This window comes from Prionailurus viverrinus, chromosome B3 (assembly GCF_022837055.1).
Source record: "Prionailurus viverrinus isolate Anna chromosome B3, UM_Priviv_1.0, whole genome shotgun sequence".
NCBI classification, from domain to species: domain Eukaryota; kingdom Metazoa; phylum Chordata; class Mammalia; order Carnivora; family Felidae; genus Prionailurus; species Prionailurus viverrinus.
The window spans coordinates 53,816,106-53,840,114 of record NC_062566.1 but is presented as its reverse complement, the minus strand read 5'-3'; the positions used below and the strand labels follow the sequence as shown (position 1 = coordinate 53,840,114).

Here is a 24,009-nt window from a genome sequence, read left to right as displayed (position 1 = left end):
TGCAATCTCAGTTTTGTAATAAAATAAGTTTGGGGTGCAATGAAGTGGAAAAAATAGAGGTAGAGAGATGTGAGTAAGATAAAAACAAAGCATATTTTCTTGACCTTGAAAGATCTGGAGCCCTTTTTCCTGAGCAGAATTTAAAAGGATAGGAAATGTATTCTAGCTGATACAGAGGAAGAGTAATCCTCTAGAACAAATACTGCTAATGTCCATACTACCCAAAAACAATCTACACATTTAATGCAGTCCCTATCAAAATACCAACAGCACTTTTTCACAGAACTAGAACAATCCTAAAATTTGTATGGAACCACAAAAGACCCTGAATAGCCAAAGCCAAAGAAAAACAAAACTGGAGGTATCACAATTCCAGATTTTAAGTTATACTACAAAGCTGTGGTAATCAAAACAATATGGTACTGGCACAAAAACGGACACATAGATCAATAGAACAGAATAGAAAACCCAGAAACAAATTCATAATTATATGGTCGATTAATATTCAACAAAGGAGGCAAGAATATGCAATGGGAAATTTTGTCTTCAACAAATTGTGTGGGGAAAACTGGACAGTTACATGTAAAAGAATGAAACTGGACCACTTTCTTACACCATACACAAAAATAAACTCCAAATGGATTAAGGACCTAAATGTGAGACCTGAAACCATAAAAATTCTTAAAGAGAGCACAGCCAGTAATTTTTCTGACATTGGCCATAACAACATCTTTCTAGATATGTCTCTAAAGCAAGGGAAACAAAAGCAAAAATAAACTACGTTTGATTGGGACTACATCAAAATAAAAAGCTTCTGCACAGCAAAGGAAACAATCAACAAAACTAAAAGGCAACTCTCTACTGAATGGGAAAAGATATTTGCAAATGACACATCCAATGAAGCGTTAGTATCCAAAATATATAAAGAGTTTATATAACTCAACACCAAACAAACAAACAAAAAACAAAAAAGAAAACAAAAAAAACCCCAAATAATCCAATTAAAAATGGGCAAAAGACATGAATAAACATTTTATCAAAGAAGACCTATAGATGACAAACTGACACATGAAAAGATGCTCAACATCACTCATCATCAGGGAAGTGTAAATCAAAACCACAATGAGATAACACCTTACAACTGTCAGAATGGCTAAAATAAAAAACACAAGAGGGGCGCCTGGGTGGCTCAGTTGGTGAAGCATCCAACTTTGGCTCAAGTCATGATCTCATGGTTATTGATTCAAGCCCCACATTGGGCTCTGTGCTGACAGCTCAGAGCCTGGGGACTGTTTCAGATTCTGTGTCTCCCTTTCTCTCTCTCTCTGTCTCTCTCTCTCTGTCTCTCTGCCTCCCCTGCTCACACTCTGTCTCTCTCTCAAAAATAAATAAATATTAAAAAAAAAACACAATAAACAACAAGTGTTGGTGAAGATGTGGAGAAAAAGGAACCTTCATGCACTGTTGGTGGGAATGTAAACTGGTGCAGCCACTGTGGCGGTTCCTCAAAAAATTAAAAATAGAACTACCCTCTGATTCAGTAATGACTCTACTGGGTATTTACCCAAAGAATATGAAAACACTAATTTGAAAGGATATGTACCCCCTATGTATACTGAAGCCTTATTTATAATAGTTAAATTATGGAAGCAACCCAAGTGTCCATTGATAAATGGATAAAGAAGATGCAGTACATATGTACAATGGAATATTCAGCCATAAAAAGAATGAAACCCTGCCATTTGCAACAACATGGATGGAGCTAGAGACTATAATGCTAAGCAAGATACGTCAGAGAAAGACAAATACCATATGATTTCACTCATATTGGAATTTAAGAAACAAATGAACAAAGGGAAAAAAAGACAACCCCCCAAAACAAACTCTTAACTATAGAGAACAAACAGATGGTTATCAGAGGGGAGATGGGTGAGAGGATGGATAAAACAGGTGAAGGAGATTCAAGAGTACACTTATCTTGATAATGATAAGCACTAATATATAGGATTGTTGCATTACTGTATTGTACACCTGAAACTAATATAACACTGTATGTTAAATATACTGGAATTAAAATAAATTCTAAAAAAATTTTAAGTTAAAAAAAAAGAGTAATCCCCTGTGTGGAAGGGAGAAGAACAGTGGGAAGAGAAGAGCAGGCAGCAGTCTTAATGATGTAGACCACCATCATCTCTAATACAGGCCTTAGTACTGCTGTGCACCAAGAAGACAATAAACACATGAACAGAAGAGTTTATAATTGTTGTGAAAGAACATTCAGAGAAGTGTAAGGAAGGAGCATTCTCTCTCTGCCTTTCAAGATCTTTCTGCTAGACTAAGAATTAAATTTACACAAGACCAATTAAAAAGGGGAGAAAACCCAAAGTTTTCTTGTTACGTATGCAGAGACCCAATAATGAAATTGAGACATAAAGAAATGACCAATGCAGGCAGTTTTTATGCTTCTTAGACAAAGAGACAATAAATTTCTGAGGAATTGACAGGATCTAAAAAAATGCTTGGGAGGTTTTTTTTTTTTTTTTTTTTAAGTTTTATTTATTTATTTTGAAAGAAAGAGATAGAGCATGCAGAGGAGGGAGAGGGAGGGACAGAGAGGAGACAGATCCCAAGCAGGCTCCATGCAGTCAGCACGGAGCCCAATGTGGGGATTGAACTCAAATTGTGAGATCATGCCCTGAGCCAAAACCAAGAGTCTGATGCTTAACTGACTGGGCCATCCAGGCGCCCTGGAAGCTTTAATTAGTAATGAATTCTAAGTAGAATTTGGGCTGACGTAGTAGATTAGTTAAAAAAGCAACAAGGTTTATTTTTACAGCTTTCTCAGTTTTTAAGTTCCTATCTGTGTTATAAGGATGTCTGTTTACTTCTTACTACCTTTCACATGGGAGGTTTATTTCCTGCTTTCAGGGGTACAGAGGAGAGCCTGAGTGTCCTTGTCCCAAGTAGCTTTAATTCAAAATAATCAGTGTGCCATTGTGGTACAGTTTACCCGGCCTGCCCTTGCTCCCTACAGGAGTAAGGAATCTGAACAGAATGTATTGGTGTGCCACAAATAGGTTAGATGGCCTGGTTTTCCTTCTTTTCTCTCTCCTGGGGATTTAAAATGCTACCCTGTGCTTCTCTTTTGCAATCCTGGTGCTTTTCCGTAGGAGGGGCATGCCTGGATCTTCAGAACACGTTAGATTCGACATTCATCAGAGGTGCCAAGGCTGTTTTTCTCAGCTACTCTAAGTCACCTTAGATATTAGCACCAGAGCACTCCAAAATATTTTGCCCACCAGGACAGTTAAGGTTTTTTCACAAAATACAGCCTCTAAGATGATAGCCCAAAAGTACAGGTGGTGATGCTCGACTCTGAGAGCCAGGGAGAGCATGCTATGCGGGGCCTCTCTAAGTCACCGGTGTATATATATATATATATATATATATATATATATATATATGCTTAATGGCCTACTGAAGCTAGCTTACGCGACCTCCCAGACACCCATAACTAAAGCCTTTTCCTTAAAGTTCTGGAATGGGCCACTGAGTTTTGTCAAATCCAACACCACAACACCGACAGCCACAGCACAGTCTAAATTTCGATTGGCCCTTTCCGCTTCCGCTCAGGGACTGGCAACTGAAGGCCATCACTGACGCATGCGCGTCATCTGTTTCCGGCCGAAGAGCGGGGTGTTCCCGCTTTCCCAGGCCGGGTGGAATTCCTATCTCACTTTCCTCGGCTTGAGTTTCTCTGTGGGCAATGTCTCCGGACTCAGGTCCCCTTCCTGAAGAGCCGCTCTTAAAGGTGCTACCCTTAGACGCTAAGGACAGGGGCACTCAGCGCTGTCGCTTGGGCCCGTCCGCCCTCCGCGCCTTGGGCGCGCACTTGGGCTCGGCGGTGAAGATCTCTCTGCCTGCAGGCGGCTCCTGCGTCTGCACCGCCTGGCTGCGGCGGGACGGAGCAGACGGCTTTGTGCAACTGGATCCGCAGTGCGCGAGCCCTGGGGCGGCCGTGGAGGCTTCAGGGTTCCGGGGGAATCTCCGCTTAAGCAGCCTCCGCCTGGTGTCCTGCCCGTTGCTGCGGCACCTCAGTGTGTGGCCGGTGTTGCGGGAGGGGGCGGGCGCGCCCGGTGCCTCGAATCCAGCCGCGGTGCTGGAAGCGGCGCAGGAGCTTCTCAGGAACCGACCTGTCTCCCGGGGCCACGTGGTGACCGCTCCGCCGGGCGCCCCGGGTCCCGTAGCCGCGCTGCACATCATCAGCGGGGCGCCCAGCCCGGATCCGGCCGGGCTAGTCACTCCTCGTACCCGCATCGGTCTCAGCGGGGTGCCTCCGTCGGAAGCGGAGCCACGGCCCGAGGTGCCCTTGGGGGGCCTTTCGGAGGCGGCCGACTCGCTGCGGGAGCTCCTCAGCCTGCCGCTCCGCTACCCTCGCACCTTGGCGGCCCTGGGGCTGGCAGTGCCTCGCGGGGTGCTCCTGGCGGGTCCCCCCGGAGTGGGCAAGACTCAGCTAGTGCGGGCCGTGGTCCGGGAAGCGGGCGCGGAGCTGCTGGCAGTGAGCGCCCCCGCGCTACAGGGCGCCCGGCCCGGGGAGACCGAGGAGAACGTGAGGCAGGTCTTCCGGCGCGCGCGGGAGCTGGCCAGCCGCAGACCCACCCTCCTCTTCCTGGACGAGTTGGACGCCCTGTGTCCCCGGCGGGGCGGCCCACACCGAGCCCCCGAGAGCCGCGTGGTGGCCCAGGTGTTGACGCTGCTAGACGGCATCAGTGGGGACCGCGAGGTGGTGGTCGTGGCATCCACCAACCGGCCGGACGCTCTAGACCCAGCGCTGCGCAGACCGGGGAGATTTGACCGAGAGGTAAATGGGCGGGGCCAGTCAGACCTCTGTTCCTGGAACCTCGGCCTCTTCTGGCCTTGATTGGCTGCCCCTAGGTGGTTGCCACTTAGGTTTGGCAGTCGGTGAGGCTGGAGTGGGGCTTTGTGTGGTGCAGGGAACCTGTTCTCTGTCCTTGTGTGATCTGTGAGCCGGGACCTGTTTTTCCCGAGTCAAATTGAGAAGCAAGGTGGCCTTTAGGGATGAGTTTTGTTGTGCAGGTCCTGAAGATGAGTACCACCAGTAATGTTAATTTTTTAGGGAACTAGTTCAGCTATAAGTGTATTCAACTCTTATGGATTTGGAATGAGAATTAAAATTAGGATAGCTTCAAGAAATGAGTGTGTTGAAATAAAAAGGGAGAAGTCGGGAAAGATCTAAATCAAAGCAGGCATTAATTCTTCTGGACTTATTCATTCCTTGTCAGGACACCAGCATCCTGACCCACAGGTGAGAAATTACCCACAATTGGTCCCTGAGTTGCCAGAAAGATTGAGTACTCAAAAGCTGAACTATTTTACAAGCTTTAGTCCCAAATTGATTCCTGATTAAATAGTTTGAATAGTGGTTAAGTGATATTTGAACTTTGTGTTAGGAATCTAAAGAGACAGATGATAATTACACACTTTTAGCTTAATCTGTGCAGAACTTGAGCACATTTGTTTCTTTTTTGCATCATCTAGTACTTGTCTCCTGAATAAAATCCATAAGGGCAGGGACCTAGACTATCTGGTTTACTGTTGCACCCTTGGTTGGTAGAACTTGGGAAGTTGTAAAAAATAACAAAATGTTGTTAAATGACATACAGAGGGCCTCTGATTTTATGGTGGTGTGAATGTCATAGTCATTCAGTAGGAAACGTATTTTGAATTTTGATCTTTTGCCAGGCTAGTAATATACTGTAAAATGCTCTCTTGTGATGCTGGGCAGCCACGGGATCATGAGGGTAAACAGCTGACACGTTGACAACCGTTTTATACTCATCCAAACATTCTGTTTTTCACTTTCATACAGTATTCAATAAATTGTATGAGATACTCAAAACTTTATTGTAAAATAGGTTTTGTGCTAGATGATTTTGCCGAACCACTGGCTGATAATGTAAGTGCTCTGAGCATATTTAAGTAGGCTAGGTTAAGCTGTGATGTTCAGTACGTTAGGTATATTAAATGCATTATCTGCTTACTGTAATTCCAACTTATGATGCATTTATTGGGATGTAACCCCATCTTAAGGTGAGGAAGATCTGTATGTAATTTTCATTGTGCAACTACCCAGCCAGTGTTACTCCTCTGGAAAATTAGGATTTTAATATATTCAGAATCTATGGCATCCTTAAGAGTACATAGTTGTAGTGCCAAATTTGCTCACTAAGTATACACCTTTGAGAGGATATAAATATTATACAATGTTTTAAGCTGTGTAAGCTTTAATTTCTCTTTTTTTGCTTTGCATATAGGTTGTCATTGGGACTCCCACACTTAAACAAAGAAAGGCGATACTCCAGGTGATTACCTCAAAGATGCCCATCTCCAGTCAAGTCGACTTGAGCCTCCTTGCAGAAATGACAGTTGGTTACGTTGGTGCGGACTTGACTGCACTTTGTAGAGAAGCTGCCCTGCACGCTCTCCTTCATAGTAAGAAGGTAGGAAGCACTGATTTATGACTGTGTATGTTGGCCTTTTGATTAATATAGCAAATTAATTTGGGATTAAACAAGTGGTAAGTATATTTTTTTGGAACTTTTGATACCTTCCACAGTTATTTCTTATCTGTATTTCTACATCTCCGCTCCATTCATAAGACTGAAGGTGGGGACAGAGGGCTGAGTCTTCCAGGTCTACCAGGACATTTTCCCTCATTGCCAAAGGGAACCGCCTAGTGCAGAAGCCCAGAGCAGCTAGGGAAAAGATAGCGTGGCCCCCAGAAGAATCAAATGTATTTCTTTTTAATTTTTGGTTTTGTTTATTTTGAAGCAATTTCAGACTTAGAGAAAAGTTGCAAAAACAGTACAAACAATTTCTGTATGTGCTTTACCTGGATTCTCCAAATGTAGCATTTTTCCAGTTTTGCTTTTTCCTTCTCTCTTCTGTGTTTATATGTATGTACGTACATATATATTTCTCTTCATATATATGATATATATGTCTGTGTGTGAAACATTTGAGAATGTACTGCAGCCATGATGTCCCTTTAACCTTAAAATCTTAAGTATATATATATTTTCTAAAAACAAAGACTTGAACCACAGTATAATTATCAACATGAGGAAATTAACACTGACATGATACTTTTGTATAATCTCTGTAGACCTTATCCAAATTTGACTCTATACTATTAATTTCCTTTCTAGCAGAAATTTAAAAAGGAAAAAAAAATAGTAATCCAAGATTACACATTGCATTTAGTTATCCTGATTTCTTAATATTCTTTAACCTAGAACCATTTTTAGTTCTTTATGGCTAGCTTATTAAGACTACAGGTTATTTTTTCTATAGAATATTCCTTGGTTTGGGTTTCACTGATGTTTCCTCATGATTGGATTCAGTTTTTGCATTTTTGGCAGAAGGGTCACAGAAATACTGTGTTCCCATTCCATCTGTTTTTTCCTTATTAATAAATATTTTGTAGGGAAAATAAATTTTTCTTTTCTTTTCTTTTTTTTTTTTTTTTGAAAGTAAACTTTTCTAACCCAGGAGAAGATTGGGCACCTGGAATTTTTCTCTAAACTTGTCTTTGACATTGAAATCCTTAATTCATGACTACCTTTCTTTAAAATATTTAAGATGTTAGCTTTAAATATAATAGTTTTCAACACTATGGATTGGAAAATCTCTTCACTTTGTATGTAATAAGTAGTCATTAATCCTTAAACCCCTTCAGAAAAAAATTAATTTCAGCACCCTGAGGATTCTAGGACAAAGTTTTCGATCTCTATTGTAACTATTATAACATTAAAATTGCCTTTAATCTTGTAATTTTTAAAAACCAGTTTTTAGTTTGTTTAAATTATAAAAGGATGATTTATCATCCAAGGTTTGGAAAACCTTTTTACTTACATAATTTACATCCTTCCTCATTTCCATTTATTTTTACATGTACTCTGAAAGTGGGAAGGAGTTATGTGAACTTGTAAGTTCTCTTCTTCTGGGTTTAGAACCAAAACTGCTTGAAGACTTAATGACACTTCTCATGCATAGAGGTGTGAGAATATATGCCTTTTGAAGGAAGGATGAGAGCACCAGCGCTTGGTGAGATTTACATTTAGGATTCCCTCTGCTTTGAAGTTCCAGGTTTGACCTTAAACACCCTGGCTTAGGTGGACCAGCCAGCTGCTACTTCAGGAGGGGCCTGCCCAGGCATAGCTACCACAGGTGATGGCTGAGTTCATAAACAACCAGGGGAAGTGGAAGGAAGAAAGGCAAAAAGGAAGAAGGGACAGAGGCATCTGGGAAGGTACTGGCTTCACCTTTTTCTTCTTTACCCCTCTGGCAGCTGAGGGGCTACTGCTGCCTCCATCTATACCAGGGCAGACAAGGGATGCATTGAAGTTTGTTCAGCTTTTTGTGAAGTAATCCCATTAAAGGGTTTGAAATAGAGTTTAATACATACACACACAGGGGAAAGAATTTTATCTGCCTAAAAGAGTTATTAGAATCAAGTGAGATAATATACATATAAGTGATCTTAGTTAGTGTTACTTAAAAATTAGTTAGGGGGTGCCTGGGTGGCTTAGGTCATGATCTCACAGTTCGTGGGTTTGAGCCCTGTGTTGGGGTGTGTGCTGAGAGCTCAGAGCCTGGACCCTGTTTCAGATTCTGTGTCTCCCTCTCTCTCTGCCCCTCCTCTGTTTGCGTTCTGTGTGTCTTTTTCTCTTTCAAAAATAAATTAACATTAAAAAAATAATTCAGGTACCCAATATCTAATACTCCTAGCCAGTTAGGAAAAAAAAAACTATTAAAAAAATTATTTAATAGTTTTCTTTGTGAGAAATTAAACAAAATAAAAATATTATAAAGAAAGTAAAAATTGCATGAAATCTCACTTCCCAGAGATTCTAATTTTTAGGAACATTGTTCAGAATAGCTCTTTCTCTCTCTCTCTCTTTCTATATATGTATGTACTTATATAATCTTATATAAATGGGATAGAATAGTTTCTTGTTGAAAATGGGAATTTTTGGGGCGCCTGGGTGGCTCAGTCAGTTAAGCCTCCGACTTCAGCTCAGGTCATGATCTTGCGGTCCGTGGGTTCGAGCCCCGCGTCGGGCTCTGTGCTGACAGCTCAGAGCCTGGAGCCTGTTTCAGATTCTGGGTCTCCTTCTCTCTCTGACCCTCCCCCATTCATGCTCTGTCTCTCTCTCTGTCTCAAAAATAAATAAATGTTAAAAAAAATTTTTTAAAAAGAAAGAAAATGGGAATTTTTTTGACAACTAAGTATTCAGAATTTGATATGAGGGTAAATCTTAAATATAGTACAGATATTACAAATAGACATTATAAATATAAGCAGTTTTTAACTGTAACAAAAAATCTGTTTCACTAGAATGATCAAGGAAATTGCAAGAAAGATTCTCCACAATGTAATCTTAAAGTGAAGGTGGACTTTCTAAGCATAACATAAAAGCTAATGCCAAAAAGGAAATGGTTTACTAATTTGACGATTTGGGGATGGCAAAACAATATATAAACAAAGACAAGACAAAAGACAGACTGGGAAAAAATACTTTGGCCTCTGACAAAAAGACCAATTACCTTGATATAGAAAGAATTCTCACAGATCAATAAGACCAACAATCTAAGAGAAAATGGGTAATAAAATATGAACAGGTAGGAGACAGTAAAAGGATTACAAGCAGCCAATAAATGTGAAAAATCCTCAACTTTACTTTCTTTAAAAATTAGTCTCTTTCAGTTATTTTTTAACTTTTTATTTTGAAATAATTAAAAACTTGAAGGAAAGTTGCAAAATAGAGAACTCCTGCTAAACCCTCCATCCAAATTCACCAATTTTTAACATTTTGCCAAATTAGCTTTATCATTCTCTCTCTCCTTCTGTGTCTCTAATTGTATATGTGTATACATATTACTTATTTTTTCTGAATCAATTGAGGATGGGTTGCATGCATCATATCCCATTAGTTATCTATTTCCTAAGAACAAGTTTGTCTCTATACGTGACCACAATATGATTATGTATAATCATTATATTCATGAAATTTAACATGGACACAAAACGTTATCAAATCTACAGCCCATATTCTTATTTTGGTAGTTGTTTCAATCATCTTAGCATTTTTCCCCCTCCAGTACAGGATCTTGTTCAGGTTAACATATTGCATTTAGTTTTTAGTTTCTTTTAATCTCCAGTACTCCCTTAGCTTTTTTAAATGACACATTTTACATTGACATTTTAGGTCAGTGATTTTATAAAATGCTTTTGAATTTGGGTTTGTCTAATATTTGTTCATAGTCAGGTTCAGGTTATGCATGCCCATTTGGAATACTCCATAAGTGCTAGTGTGTCCTTAGGGTAATACACATGAAGGCACAGGATGTCTGCGTGCCCCTCGTTGGTGATGTCTCTCATCGGTGATTGAGGTGATGAGCCAGTCCAAGTTTTGTCCAGTTTCTCCACTGTATAGTGGTGTGTTTCCCTTTGTAACTAAGAAATCTGTGAAGAGACCTTTGAGATCGTGCTCCTTGGCATACTTCCCTCCCCTTTTTTGTACCCATAGATGATTCTTGCCCCAACAGCCTTTACTTTAAATGGTTGCAAAAGAGCTAACTTTCTAATTCCATCATTCCCTCTACCTCACTCTTGATTGAAGAAATTTAATGAATGCAATAGTGGTTACGATTTCCTCTATCACATTGGCAGAAATTTAAAAGTTTGGTGATCTACAGTGCTGGAGAGGTATGGGAAGAACAGCTTTATATTATTGGTACAGCTTTGAGAGCAGTGTGATAATACCTGTGAAAATCATAAATGCGCATACTCTTAAATCCAGTAATTCTACTTGGAGGAAATTATATAAAATACTTGAACATGTGCACAAGCACTTTCACCTGTAGCTTTGTTTTTAATAACAAAATACTGGAAACAGCCTAACATTCAACAGAAAGATGCAGTTGAATTATGGTACACTCATACAACAGTGTCAGAAAGAGTGAGGTTGAACTATATTAATTGATAGAAAAGATTTCTAACATAAGTGGCACAAAAGTGCAGGTTAATTTGTACAGTGGGGTCCCATTTATGTATCTGTTTGAAAAGATGTATGTGTCCTTACCGTCATAAAACATACTAGTGGCATACACAGAAAGTGGTTGACTTCCTCTAGAGATGTTAGTGGGGAGAGCTGGGAGAGGAAAGGAGACTTTTCATTTTTTTTTGTATTGTGTGTGTAGGATTCTTTATAATGATAGCAAAATAGATTTATAATTCAAAAGAAGATTTTAAAAAAAAGAAGAAGAAGTAATTGTGCTCCTGTATCACAAAAAGGCCCTGTAATTTTTGGTCTGATTTTGCTTTTTGGGGCATATTTCTTCAGAACCAGGACAACCCGACTATTGATGAAGCAGACTTCCTTGAAGCTTTTAAAAAGATTCAACCCTCATCCTTTCGAAGTGTCATTGGACTGATGGACATCAAGCCTGTTGGCTGGGAGCAGATTGGTGGCCTCGAAGATGTAAAACTGAAGTTAAAACAGGTGATAGAGAGTTTGCTTGCGCCAGTAGAATGGTAGAGTTTAAGTGTAACACTTTTGTGATGAAGACAAACCGCACTTGCTGAAACTAATGCCATCCTAACATCTGAATCCAAGGGTTACTTCTCAGTCTTTGTTTAACTGGGCTTCTATAGGTGTCAGATGCCATTCGTCATATTTTCCTACCTCACCCTTCTCTTGTTTGTTGTTTTCTTTAAAGACTGTATAACCTAGAATGGAGTCAGCAGACTTTTTCTGTAGAGGGCCAGAGAGTAAACATTTTAGGTTTGGTGGGCCATACAGTCTTTATTGCAACCACTCAACTCGGTATTCATGGCATGAGAGCAGCCAAAGACAATATGTAATCACTACTTGCGTTCTGATGGAACTTTATTTATGGACACTGAAATCATAATTGTCACACGTCACAAAATATTCTTCTGATTTTCTTTTCAAGCATTTAAAAATCTAAGAGTGGTTCTTAGTTTGTGGGTGGTACAAACACAGATTTTTAGTTTACAGGCCTGAGTTTGCCCTGGGACTGATAAAAGCACAAAGTTATAATACACAGTATGGCCTGGGTGGCTACAGTTCTCACAGTGGATGCTAAGGAGCACAACTCTCCAGATCCTCTCACTGGCATTGCAGTTTCAGAAATTAATTTTGTTCATTTACCTTCAGGTGATCCTGCCATAAGGAACCAGATTTCTCTAACCCCATACAAAAGACTGATGTATAAGTATCACTACAATTTATTCATCATAACTAGAAGCTATATCTACAGTGAACCCTAGAATCCTTGTGTCCGTGGATCAGTGCATTTATAACATTCCCTAATTTTTTACATGCATTGTCTCATTTAATCTTTACAAAGTGCGTGAGAGATCAGCCACACTTCCTGTTGCGAACACTATTTCTTTAGCTTTGAGATGTTAAGCTTTCTTGCCTTTCTGAACATTCTGTTCCTTAATGTTGCCATAAGTGTTAGTACTCCAAGCTCCTAGGAATCCTCTTTTTGCATTCTGTGAGTCCATGATCTCAATATCCAGGGCTTTAGCTGTCTCCTGAAAACTGTTCACTCAAAAATCTTTATATCCAACACAGATAGTTCTTTTGATCATCAGAGCTACTTAGCTGTCTGCCTACCAGGTAACTTCCAGGAATCTCAAACTCAGGACATCCATAGCTCAGCTAATCAACCCACCCTCCACACCTGGATTCTCTACCTCTGTGAATAAAGCCAGCAACCCATCTCCTAAGTCAGAAACCTGTCTTCTAAATGCAGGGGTCGTGCCATACGTGCACGTAAGTCCCCCTTTGGATTTAGAACATAGTCCCTGCAGGGGCGCCTGAGTGGCTCAGTCAGTTAAGCATCTGACTTCAGGCTCAGATCATGATCTCAGGGTTCGCAAGTTCAAGCCCCACATCGGGCTCTGGGCTGACAGCTTGGAGCCTGGAGCCTGGAGCCTCCTCAGGTTCTGTGCCTCCCTCTCTCTCTCTCTCTCTACCCCTCCCCAGCTCACATTCTGTCTCCCTCCTCTCTCAGAAATAAATAAAAACATTAAAAAAAAAAAAAAAAGAGACAGAGAAACATGGTCCCTGCATAAAAGAGTTAATTTTATGTTTCAAATCTATCCCTTCCAGTGCCTGTGACACATCCAGCCTTACTATTTTTGTAGTCAGAATTATTGCAAGAGACTTCTAACTGGTCGCCCTGCTTCTGTTTATTTCTTTCCAGTCCATTCTCCATCCTGCTTCCTCAGTGCTGACTAAAACTTTCAAGGCTTAACACAATTTGACTCCTACTTCCACTTTCATGCCATTACTCCTTGCTTCCCCTATTCTCCTTTCTGTTACTACTTACTGTTGGGATGAATAAGAGTTTCAAGTGTCTCTGTGTGTATTGTTCGTTCCCGGTGGAATGCCGTTTTCTGGCCTCATTGTTAGTTTACAAGCCTGCCTCCCCAACTAAAATCTGAGTTCCCTTGCTACGGGGATCTTATCCTTTTTTAATAGAAAGACAATACATCAGTAGTTAAGAGTTTGCACTTCCTGATTTACATTGCCTGGGGGGGGGGGGGGAGGGGGACAGCCTTAGTTCTGCTGCCTCACTAGAAATAAGACCTGGGCGAATTACTTCACTGTTGTAAGTCTGAGCTTCTGCATCTATAAAAGTATGATGACAATAAAACCACATACTCAGAGGTAATGGGGACTTGTTTACTATTTAGTTAACATTTGTAGAATGCTTACTTTGTGAAGGTGTCATTCTAGGTATGGGAATTTAAGTGGTAAACTTTATTTACATTCTAGCCGAGCAGAATGGTAAACCCAACATGGAAAAATAATAATTTCAGATAGTGAATGAGTAAGTGCTCCCAAAATAAAAGATGGGCAGTAGCATAGATTGGCGGGCGGGGATGGGGGTGGGGTCTGCTTTAATTAAAGTAGTTAGGGAAGACCTCTCCAAGGAAATGGCATTTGAGCTGAGACTGAATGATGAGGGATAGCCACACAGATTTTGAAGGAGTGTTCAGGCAGAGAAAGAATAGCAAACAAAGGCCCTGAGATGGGAACAAACTGGGGTGTTTGGGAAAGAGGCTGCATAAGGCCTTGTAATAGGAAGGAGTGGTAGGAAGGAGTTCAGATGTGGCTTTTATTCTAATTCTGATGGGAAGTCACTGTAGGATTTGAAGCAGGAAATGATGTGACCTGACTTAGGTTATAAGATCACTGGTTGCTGTGTGGAGAGTGGACTGCATTTCCAGCTCATAACAGGTACCTGAGAATTGTTGAGTGAACACTTGAATTTACTGGATCATATGATGTTTTATCATTATACTAAAACAATTGTCTCTTTTTATGTACTTACAGAGTATTGAGTGGCCTCTAAAATTCCCTCGGGAATTTGTCAGGATGGGCCTGACACAGCCAAAGGGAGTTCTCCTGTATGGTCCCCCTGGATGTGCTAAAACCACCCTGGTGAGGGCCCTGGCCACAAGCTGTCATTGCTCTTTTGTTTCAGTGAGTGGAGCTGATCTCTTTTCTCCTTTTGTTGGAGATTCAGAAAAAGTCTTGTCTCAGGTTTGTTTGTTTATTTTCTCCCATATAGTTAAGTGTCTTTCTGAATTTTCATGATATGCCTTAAGGATAAACCTTAATTATTAAAAATATTACTGGCCTTTTTTTCAACTAGAAAAGTTATGTATATTTGTTTATAGAAAATTTAGGAAATATAGGAAAGTGTTAGGTAAGAAATCCTTTGTAATCTCTACCTACTGTTAATGTTTTGGTGAATTTCCTTTATTTTTTTGCTTTTGTTTTAAACTTGAGGGCAGATTATCTCTTTATCACGATTTTTTAAAATCATCATTTTTAAAACTCCATAGTATTAAATGTTTTGAAAATATGATTTTTAACATGTACATAATACTCCATTCTTTCTTGTTCTGTTTATTCATTTCCCAATTCTTAAACATGTAGCATCTTTCTCTTCTTTTTACATTTTAAAAATTATAAGTAGTAATACATAAAGCATATATTCACTTGAATACTGAGTAGTGTATAGCTTTTCAATAATTTTATTTTCCCAACAAAAGGTATTTCGACAAGCAAGAGCAAATACTCCAGCAATTGTGTTTTTGGATGAAATTGATTCAATCTTGGGCTCTCGATCCATCAGCAAAACAGAATGTAATGTTCAAGAGCGTGTTCTTTCTGTTCTCCTGAATGAATTAGATGGTGTAGGACTGAAGACTACAGAGAGAAGAGGAAGTAAATCAGATCAACAGGGTAAATACAAGGAGCTGAGAAAAAACGAAGAGGTATTTATTAGCCAGAATATACAAAACCCAGGCCAATATTAAATACAGTGCATATACACTAGCTTTTCCTATGTGGATTCATCTCATAGAAGGAATTATGTAATTTCAGTTTGGCTGGATGTTTACAGAGCTGCTAAAAATTGTGATTTGGCTAGAAAAGATGAGGTAAATTTTATAAGTTATATTAAATATATATGAATGTGAATTTTATTTTTCCTGAGATTTAGAAACCTAACGTTACATATTGCATAGAAAAGGGGTTTATTCTTATTTTTATATCCTGAAGAACCAGTGTTCATCCCTTTCTAAAAGTTTTTATATGAAACAAAACAAAACATTGTTATTACCAATGATCTTAGTAATTCACAACTTCCGATTTTCTTGAGGAATGGGTTTCCCTGCTTATAATGAAGTTAAAATGACCTTCAGAAGCCCCTTCTTCCCTTTCTGAGTCTCTTCCTAGATAGAGTTTGATACCCTTAAATTACCCAACAGATCCGTTTTCTTTTATTCTTTCCTTGTTTTTACTTGTTTCCCAGTTGAAAAATCATTCCACGGGAGAGTCTTATAGCTCTTGAGAAATATATGACACTAGAATCTGAAGGGACCCATGAGATTTTCTAATCAAATTTTCTTGTAACACAGGAATTCCTTCTACAGCATCTGACAGGTGTTCACTCACCTCTGCTAAAATTTTGCAGATACAGGGAATTCACTACTTTGAGAGATCACATTAATGGTGAACTACTCTGATTATTCAGTTCAATTGAAAAGAAAAAAATGTTTTAATTCCAGTGTAGTTAACATATAGTGTTATACTAGTTTCAGGTATACAATTTGGTGATTCAACAATTCCATGTATTACTCAGTGCTCATCATGATTACTCTTTAATCCCCATCACCTATTTCACCACCCACCCTGCCTCCTTCCCTCCCCTCTGTTTTCTATAGTTAAGAGTCTGTTTTTTGGTTTGTTTCTCTCTTTTTTTTTTTTTTTTTTTTAAACCTGTGTCCATTTGTTTTGTTTCTTAAATTCCACATATGAGTGAGATCATATGGTATTTGTCTTTCTCTGGCTTATTTCACTTAGCATTATACTCTCTAGAGTCATTCATGTTGTTGCAAATGGCAGGACTTCATTCTTTTTTATGGCTGAATAATATTCCATTGTATATATACCATATCTTCTTTATCCATTCATCTATCAGTGGATACTTGGGCAGCTTCTGTAATTTGGCTATTGTATAATGCTACAGTAGGGGTGCCTGTGTGGCTCAGTAGGTTAAGTGTCCAACTTTTTTTTTTTTAATTTTTGTTAAGGTTTATTAATTTTTGACAGAGAGAGAGAGAGAGAGAGAGAGAGAGAGAAAGCGAGCGCATGAGTGGGGGAGGGGCAGAGAGAGGGAGACACAGAATCTGAAGCAGGCTCCAGGCTCTGAGCTGTCAGCACAGATTCCGGCACAGGGCTCGAACTCACGGACCATGAGATCATGACCTGAGCCGAAGTCGGACGCTCAATCGACTGAGCCACCCAGGTACCCCAAGTGTCCAACTTTGGCTCAGGTCGTGATCTCATGTTTGTGGGTTCCAGCCTAGTGTCGGGCTCTGTGCTGACAGCTCAGAGCCTAGAGCCTGCTTCAGATTCTGTGTCTCCTTCTCTTTCTGCTTCTTCCCCACTTGTGCTTTGTCTCTGAAAGCTTGTTTCCCTTGCCTCAGGAGACAAGAAAAATGTTGTTACAGCTGATGCAGAGAAATTACTGCCTGTGCTCTCTTTAAGGATTTTTATGGTTTCAGGTCTCACAATTAGGTCCTTAATTCATTTTGAGTTTATTTTTCTGTATGGTGTAAGAAAGTAGTCCAGTTTCATTCTTTTGCATGTAGCTGTCCAGTTTTCCCAACACCATTTGTTGAAGAGACTGTCTTTTTCCCATTGCATATTCTTGCCTCCTTTGTTGAGGCAAAGGCACCATATAATTGTGAATTTATTTCTGGGCTTTCTATTCTGTTTTATTGATCTTTGTGTCTATTTTTGTGCCAATACCATCAGTACCATACTGTTTAGATTACTGCAGCTTTGTAGTGTAATTTGAAATCTGGGATTATGAGGCTTCCATCTTTGTTTTTCTTTTTCAAGGTTACTTTGCGGTCTTTTGTAGTTCCATACAAATTTTAGCATTCTTGTTCTAGTTCTATGGCAAGTGCTATTGGTATTTTGATAGAGATTGCATTAAATCTGTAGATTGCTGGGTAGTATAGACATTTTAAAAATGTTTGTTCTTCCAATCCATGAACATGGGATGTCTTTTCATTCTTCAATTTCTGTCATCAGTGTTTTATAATTTTCAGAGTACACAGGGCTTTCACCTCCTTCGTTAAGTTTAATTCCTCGGTATTTTATTATTTTTGGTGCAGTTGTAAATGGGATTGTTTTTTAAATTTCTCTTTCTGCTGTTTCATTATTAGTGTATAGAAATGCAATGGATTTCTGTACATTGAGTATCCTGTAACCTTACTGCATTCATTTATCAGTTCTAGCAGTCTTTCGATGGAGTCTTTTGGATTTTCTTAATATAGTATCGTGTCATCTGCAAATAGTGAAAGTTTTACTTCCTCCTTGCCATTTTTGGTGCCTTTGTTTCTTTTTGTTGTCTGATTGCTGTGGTTAGGACTTTTTTAGTCCAGTGTTGAATAAAAGTAGTTGAGAGTGGACATCTCTGTCCTGTTCTTGAGACCTTAGGGGAAAGCTCTCAGTTTTTTATCGCTGAGTATGATGTTAGCTGTGGGTTTTTCATATATGGACTTTATTATGTTGGGGTATGTTCCCTCTAAACCTGTTTTGTTGAGGGTTTTTATCATGAATGGATGTTGTACTTTGTCAGTTGCTTTTTGTGCATCTATTGAGAGGATCATATGATTCTTGTCCTTTCTCTATTGATGTATCACATTGATTGATCTGAGAATATTGAACCACCCTTGCATCCCAGGAATAAATCCCACTTGATTGTGGTGAATGATTTTTTTTAATATATTGTTGGATTCAGTTTGCTAATATTTTGTTGAGGATTTTTGCATTCATGTACATCAGAGATACTGGCCTTTAGTTCTCTTTTATTGTGGTATCTTTATCTGGTTTTGGTATCAGGGTAATGCTGGCCTCAAAGAATGAATTTGGAGGTTTTCCTTCTTCTATTTTATGGAATAGTTTGAGAAGAACAGGTATTAACTCTTCTTTAAAAGTTTGGTAGAATTCCCCTTTGAAGCCATCAGGTCCTGGACTTTTTGAACTCGCAACAAACAATTTTGAATGCTTAGCCTGTGTAAGGCCTTGCCCTGACTGCTTTTCGGTATTTCTTACCTTCATCTAGGATTTACCCATCTTCAGCTTATGTTGTCATATTTCTGCCTCTGGAAAGAAAAATAAATAAAAAGTAAAGTAGATCTCCATCTTCTAGGACATTAGAGCCAGGGTGTTTCATAGCCATACATCTCTACCTGTTAGTCATATGCTTTGTCTTTTCAAGTCATCTACCAATCATTCACTGGGGCTCAGGTACATTCAGTAGGTGTTCTCTGCTGTGGTGTAGGCTTTCCATTGGTTCTCACATGGAGAGATGTCCCCCAGGATTGGCCAGTTCTTTCACCACACACAGAAAGTAGTTCTTTGGTTAATAATTTGTATTTGCATACCTTGAGATCAAGAAGGGGGTATAAGCATTCCTGTCCCAAGAAAAGGATATGCTTATTTAAAAATAAATGGACCCTTCTTATCTATATTTCTTAAAAATGTAATAACGAACAACTTATTGACATTACTTTTGTGTTGTGTATTTTCCCTCAGTTAGAGTTGCAAGAAGTTTTTAATAGAAATGTCATGATTGTTGCTGCAACAAATAGACCTGATGTATTAGATGATGCCTTATTACGACCTGGAAGATTAGATAAGATTATTTATATTCCACCTCCAGATGAAAAGGTAATTGTACATGTTTTACTCTATGTTAGGATTCTTAATACATCAGTGTTGGAGCTGTAAGGAGCCTGGCAGCATTGAATCCCAAACTGGATATATATGTACCTGGTGTGTGTCTTACACTGGGCTCTGCATTCTTCCTCGCCTGGTGGCCCTTCATAAAGTCATAATTTTGATCTGCTTTTGCTGGATACTCTGGGCATATTTTCAGAGAAACATAAGCTTAAAAGTTAAAAGTAGTTGCCTTATTTCATTATTGTGGCAGACTGAAAAAATATCGAGCTTATTAGGTATACTCAACATTATTTTACAACTAGAATGGAGGAATCCTAAAATGTCTGGAGAATATATGTATCTGTATCCTTATTTTACAGTGGGAAAATCTGATGTTAGAGTGATTACACAATGTATCCATAGTCAAAGAATCAGTAAATCTTTTGCCCTTAACATCCACAGCCACCGATAGGGAGAGACTAATGACAAAGAATGAATTTTTTCCTTCCTTCCTAAAAAATAAATAAATAAATATTTAAATGTCTGTTTATTTTTAAATTATGTCTGGATAAGTCATGTGTTTCCTTCTTAATCCATGTCTGATAACACTATTTGTACCCAAAAGAAGGGGATTCATCATGTCTCTTAAAGAAATATATCTACAATCAGCTATTTTAAAAATGATTATAAAAGTGTTAGAAATTTATCATGTCATTATTTTTACCATTGTCATATGAGCCATTGATGAAGTACTTTTTCTTATCTCTTCAGAAGTGATTCTTTCTTAATGTTTAATCATTAAAATATACATAACACTTTCTCTGTAGTATGACAGGAAACACTCCCTTGAAATATTTTAATCTAGCTTTGTGTCACACATAAATGTTATAAGATTATAAACATATTACTTTTAATTTTGTTCCAGGGCAGGCTTTCTATTTTGAAAGTCTATACCAAAAACATGCCAATGGGACCCGATGTTTCCTTAGAAAACCTAGCAGCAGAAACCTGTTTTTTCTCTGGTGCTGATCTTGGAAACCTTTGCAAAGAAGTAAGTTAATTAGTGAAGGAACATATGGTTGAGAACATTTCTTCATTTATTCAGATCTTCATTCACTTGGTAGCATTTACTGAAGGACTGCTATGTGGTGGGCACTGTGGAAGGTGAAACAGATGTCGCCACTGCCCTTCCCTTCCAGAGCTTACAGGTGCATGGCAAGTTGCAGAGAGGCAAATTGTAGTACTCAGTTGGCAACTGAAAATATGTGGTGAATCAGGAAGTTCAGGGTGTTGTGGGACTGAACCAGACCTGGGGGCATCAGAGAAGCTCTCGGGTGTAAACTGAGATTGGAAGGATGGTGAGACCATTGACCAGGCTAAGGGAGGGGAGAAAATGCGCGGACTGGAGTAAGAGATAACATGCCTTTATTGAGGAGATGGACAATGGCCAGATCACACAGGTCCTTGTAAGCCACTTTAAGGAATTTAGACTTTGAGAGTAAAAGAAGCCATCGTAGGTGTTTCCTTTTCCATAACCTTTTATTAAATGTACTGTTCAGGAAAATGCACAGACCATAAGGATATGGTTCACTGAATTAACATAAAATGAATACACTGTGTAACTACCAAGAAAGAGAACATTATCAATACCCCAGAAGCTTTGCTTGGGGCTTTCCCAATCTCTCTCCCAAAAGGGAAGTACTCTTCTGACTTCCAGCACTGGAGATTAGTTTGCATATTTTTGAACTTTATAAAAATAGGACCATACTGTATACTTTTATGTCTGCTTCTTTAACTCAGGATTATGTTTGTGAAATTCATCTGTGATTTTGTGCATAACAGTAGTTTGTGCATGCCCATCACTTTATGGTTTATGAATATACTGTGTTCATTCTTTTGAACGTTTGGGTTACGACTTTTTTTTATAAATTGTGCTGCTGTGAACAATCTTGTGTATGTGTCTGTATATACTTATAGAGAGAATTGCTGTGTTATAGAGTATGTGTTTGACCTTTTCCTTTATGATCAGTGTTGTGTCCTATTTAAAAACTCCTACTCTGGGGTACCTGGGTGGCTCAATCAGTTAAACATCTGACTCTTGATTTTGGCTCAGGTCATGATCTCGTGGTTTGTGAGTTTGAGCCCTGCATCAGCTCTGCACTGACAGTGTGGAGCCTGCTTGGGATTCTCGGTCTCCCTCTCTCTTTCTGCCCCTACCCCATTCATGTGCACATACTGTCTCTCAAAATAAATAAACTTTAAAAAAAAAAAAAAAAAACTACTCTGAGGTCAGGGAGATAGTCTCTCATCTATAAATATTTTTATGGCCTCATAGTGTATATATTATTATTACAACTTGCATTTTCTTTTTTCCCATTTAAGGCTAGAGTTTAATGTAGAAGAAATGATCCATTGAGACAACTTTTAAACACCATATTTAACTTTTTAATATTTGGTCATGAGTGTTGGAATTCTGAGAAGTGGGACTGAGGTTTTTACACTTAGGTTTTGAAGTATTGCCATAAATTGTAAAAAATGAAGCACATTAATTACTTCCTATTGTTTGTCTCTTATAGGCTGCCTTGCTGGCTCTGCAAGAAAATGGACTAGACGCAACCACAGTGAAACAAGAGCACTTCCTGAAATCACTGAAGACTATAAAACCGTCCTTAAGTCACGCGGACTTGACTTTATATGAAAACTTATTTCAGGAACAAGGATTATCTAACTTAGAGGATTTTTAAAAATTATGTTACATCCCTGCTCAAGGATTAATTGAACTGTGAATTTGCTCTATGATTTGCAACTTCGCATTTTTAGAGTTTGTGTGTATCATTTCCTGTAAATAAAAGGGATAAGCACCTGATAAGCTAAAGTTCATCTTATTTCTAAAAAGTATATGAAAATACCATAATTTGGGAAGAGAGTATATGTATGTTGATTTTTGTAATGGGGATGGTGGTTGCTTTTGTTTGTTTGGGTTTTTTTTTTTTTTTTTAAGTTTTATTTATTTTTGAGAGAGAGAGAGAGTGAGTGAGCAGGGGAGGGGTAAAGAGAAAGGAAGACAGAGGATCCCAAGCAGGCTCCATCTGCCAGTGCAGAGCCCAACCTAGGGCTCAAACTCACAAACACTTAGATCGTGACCTAAGCCAAAATCAGGAGTCAGATCTCAACCAACTGAGCCACCCAAGCACCCCGGGTTGGTTGCTTATAGGAAAGTACAAAGAACTCTTATGTTCTCTTAAACCAGATTCACCAATTTTTAACATTTTGCCGTATTTACTTTCTCCTTTTTATATATACATAAACATATACATACATACATATACATAAACACAGTATTTTTCAGAACTATTTAAGAATAGATTTCATGTATCATGCCCCTTTACCCCTTGATACTTCAGTGTACATTTTTTAGGATTTTATTTTTAAGTAATCTCTACACCCAACATGGGGCTCGAACTCAAAGCCCTGAGATTGAGTCTCATGCTCCACCAACTGAGCTAGCCAGGCGCCCCTTCAGTGGATATTTCTTACAAATGTGATTATTTATTATGTAACCATGGTGTATTTATCAAGCTCAGGAAATTTAACATGGATACAATATTTTAATAAATTTCATCTATGGTCTCCACAGTAATGTTTTTCTAGTTCCAGGATCCAGTCTCAGATCATACATTGCATTTAGTTATCATGTATCTTTAACCTCTTTAGATTTGTAACAGTTCCTCAGTCTTTCTAGACCTTGACTTTTTTTGAAGAGTACAGACTAACTACTTAATAGAACCACTGGCTTCTGATTTGTGTTTGCCTGCTTTTCCATCTAGATTCAGGCTATGCATCACCAGTGGTGCACTACATAAGTGCTGTGTTGTCAGAGATCACAGCTGGAGGCACATGAGTCTACTCATATTGGTGGTGTTGATTTTGATCACTTGTTCACAGTATTGTCCAATTTCTCCACGTATAGCTGTAATTTTCCTTTTGCAGTTCTAAACAATTTTTAAGGAGCTAGTGATATGTATGTTTTTATTTCCTTTTACTACAAAAGTAATAGAATGTTAGAAAATACAGATAAACACAAAGAAAATACTTGGATATTTAACCTTTTAGCCCCTTATGCATGTGTAGATCTTTTTTTTAAAACCAAAAATGCATGGTATAGCTCTTAACTTGTTTTTCTCACCTAACAGTGTCTGTCTGGTAAGCATCTTACTGAGCCTTTCTTCACCAAGGAGGTGCCATACGAGATGCTGGAGTGTAAATGGATGAGATGGACATGCCGCTGTAGGCCAGCTGTGAGCACAGACCTCAGAAAAATCATGCAGTGAATTAAGCACAATGAAGATGTGCTTCAAAACAAGTGTAGGGTACTGGAGAGCATAGTGCGTGACACATGCGAGTTATAAATGTTACACAGTCGGGAAGTTTCCTATTTTTTTTTTTTTTTAATTTTTAATGTGTATTTATTTTGAGAGAGAGGGAAAGAGCATGAGCAGGGGAGGGGCAGAGAGAAGAGAGAAAGAATCCCAGGCAGGCTCTGTGCTTGGGGTTTGAACTACGAACCAGGAGATGATGTGCTGAACTGAAATTGAGAGTCAACACTTAACCGACTGAGCCACCCAGGTGCCCCTGT

The 24,009-nt window shown here is 39.0% G+C and overlaps 1 protein-coding gene across 2 annotated transcripts; it reads left to right on the top strand.

The window, feature by feature from the left end:
• The first annotated feature begins 3,505 nt into the window (after positions 1-3,505).
• SPATA5L1 (spermatogenesis associated 5 like 1) lies at positions 3,506-22,230 on the top strand. 2 transcript variants are annotated; one of them, XM_047861239.1, is made up of 8 exons: positions 3,506-4,861; positions 6,336-6,521; positions 11,430-11,588; positions 14,460-14,669; positions 15,185-15,409; positions 19,248-19,382; positions 20,299-20,424; positions 21,950-22,230. In XM_047861239.1, the coding sequence occupies exons 1-8, from the start codon at positions 3,767-3,769 to the stop codon at positions 22,115-22,117; spliced, it is 2,304 nt and encodes a 767-aa protein (XP_047717195.1). In that variant the 5' UTR covers positions 3,506-3,766; the 3' UTR covers positions 22,118-22,230. The 2 variants fall into 2 exon arrangements, 1 of the variants encoding a protein (XP_047717195.1); XR_007152752.1 differs by lacking the exon at positions 21,950-22,230 and having other exon boundaries at positions 15,185-15,377.
• Positions 22,231-24,009: the final 1,779 nt, after the last annotated feature.

Excerpts from the sequence above, each read along its gene's own strand:
- SPATA5L1 (XM_047861239.1), top strand. The coding sequence starts at position 3,767 with ATGTCTCCGGACTCAGGTCCCCTTCCTGAAGAGCCGCTCTTAAAGGTG. Across the intron at positions 14,670-15,184 it reads CAGAAAAAGTCTTGTCTCAG|GTATTTCGACAAGCAAGAGC; the intron begins GTTTGTTTGTTT and ends TCCCAACAAAAG. Across the intron at positions 20,425-21,949 it reads TTGGAAACCTTTGCAAAGAA|GCTGCCTTGCTGGCTCTGCA; the intron begins GTAAGTTAATTA and ends TGTCTCTTATAG.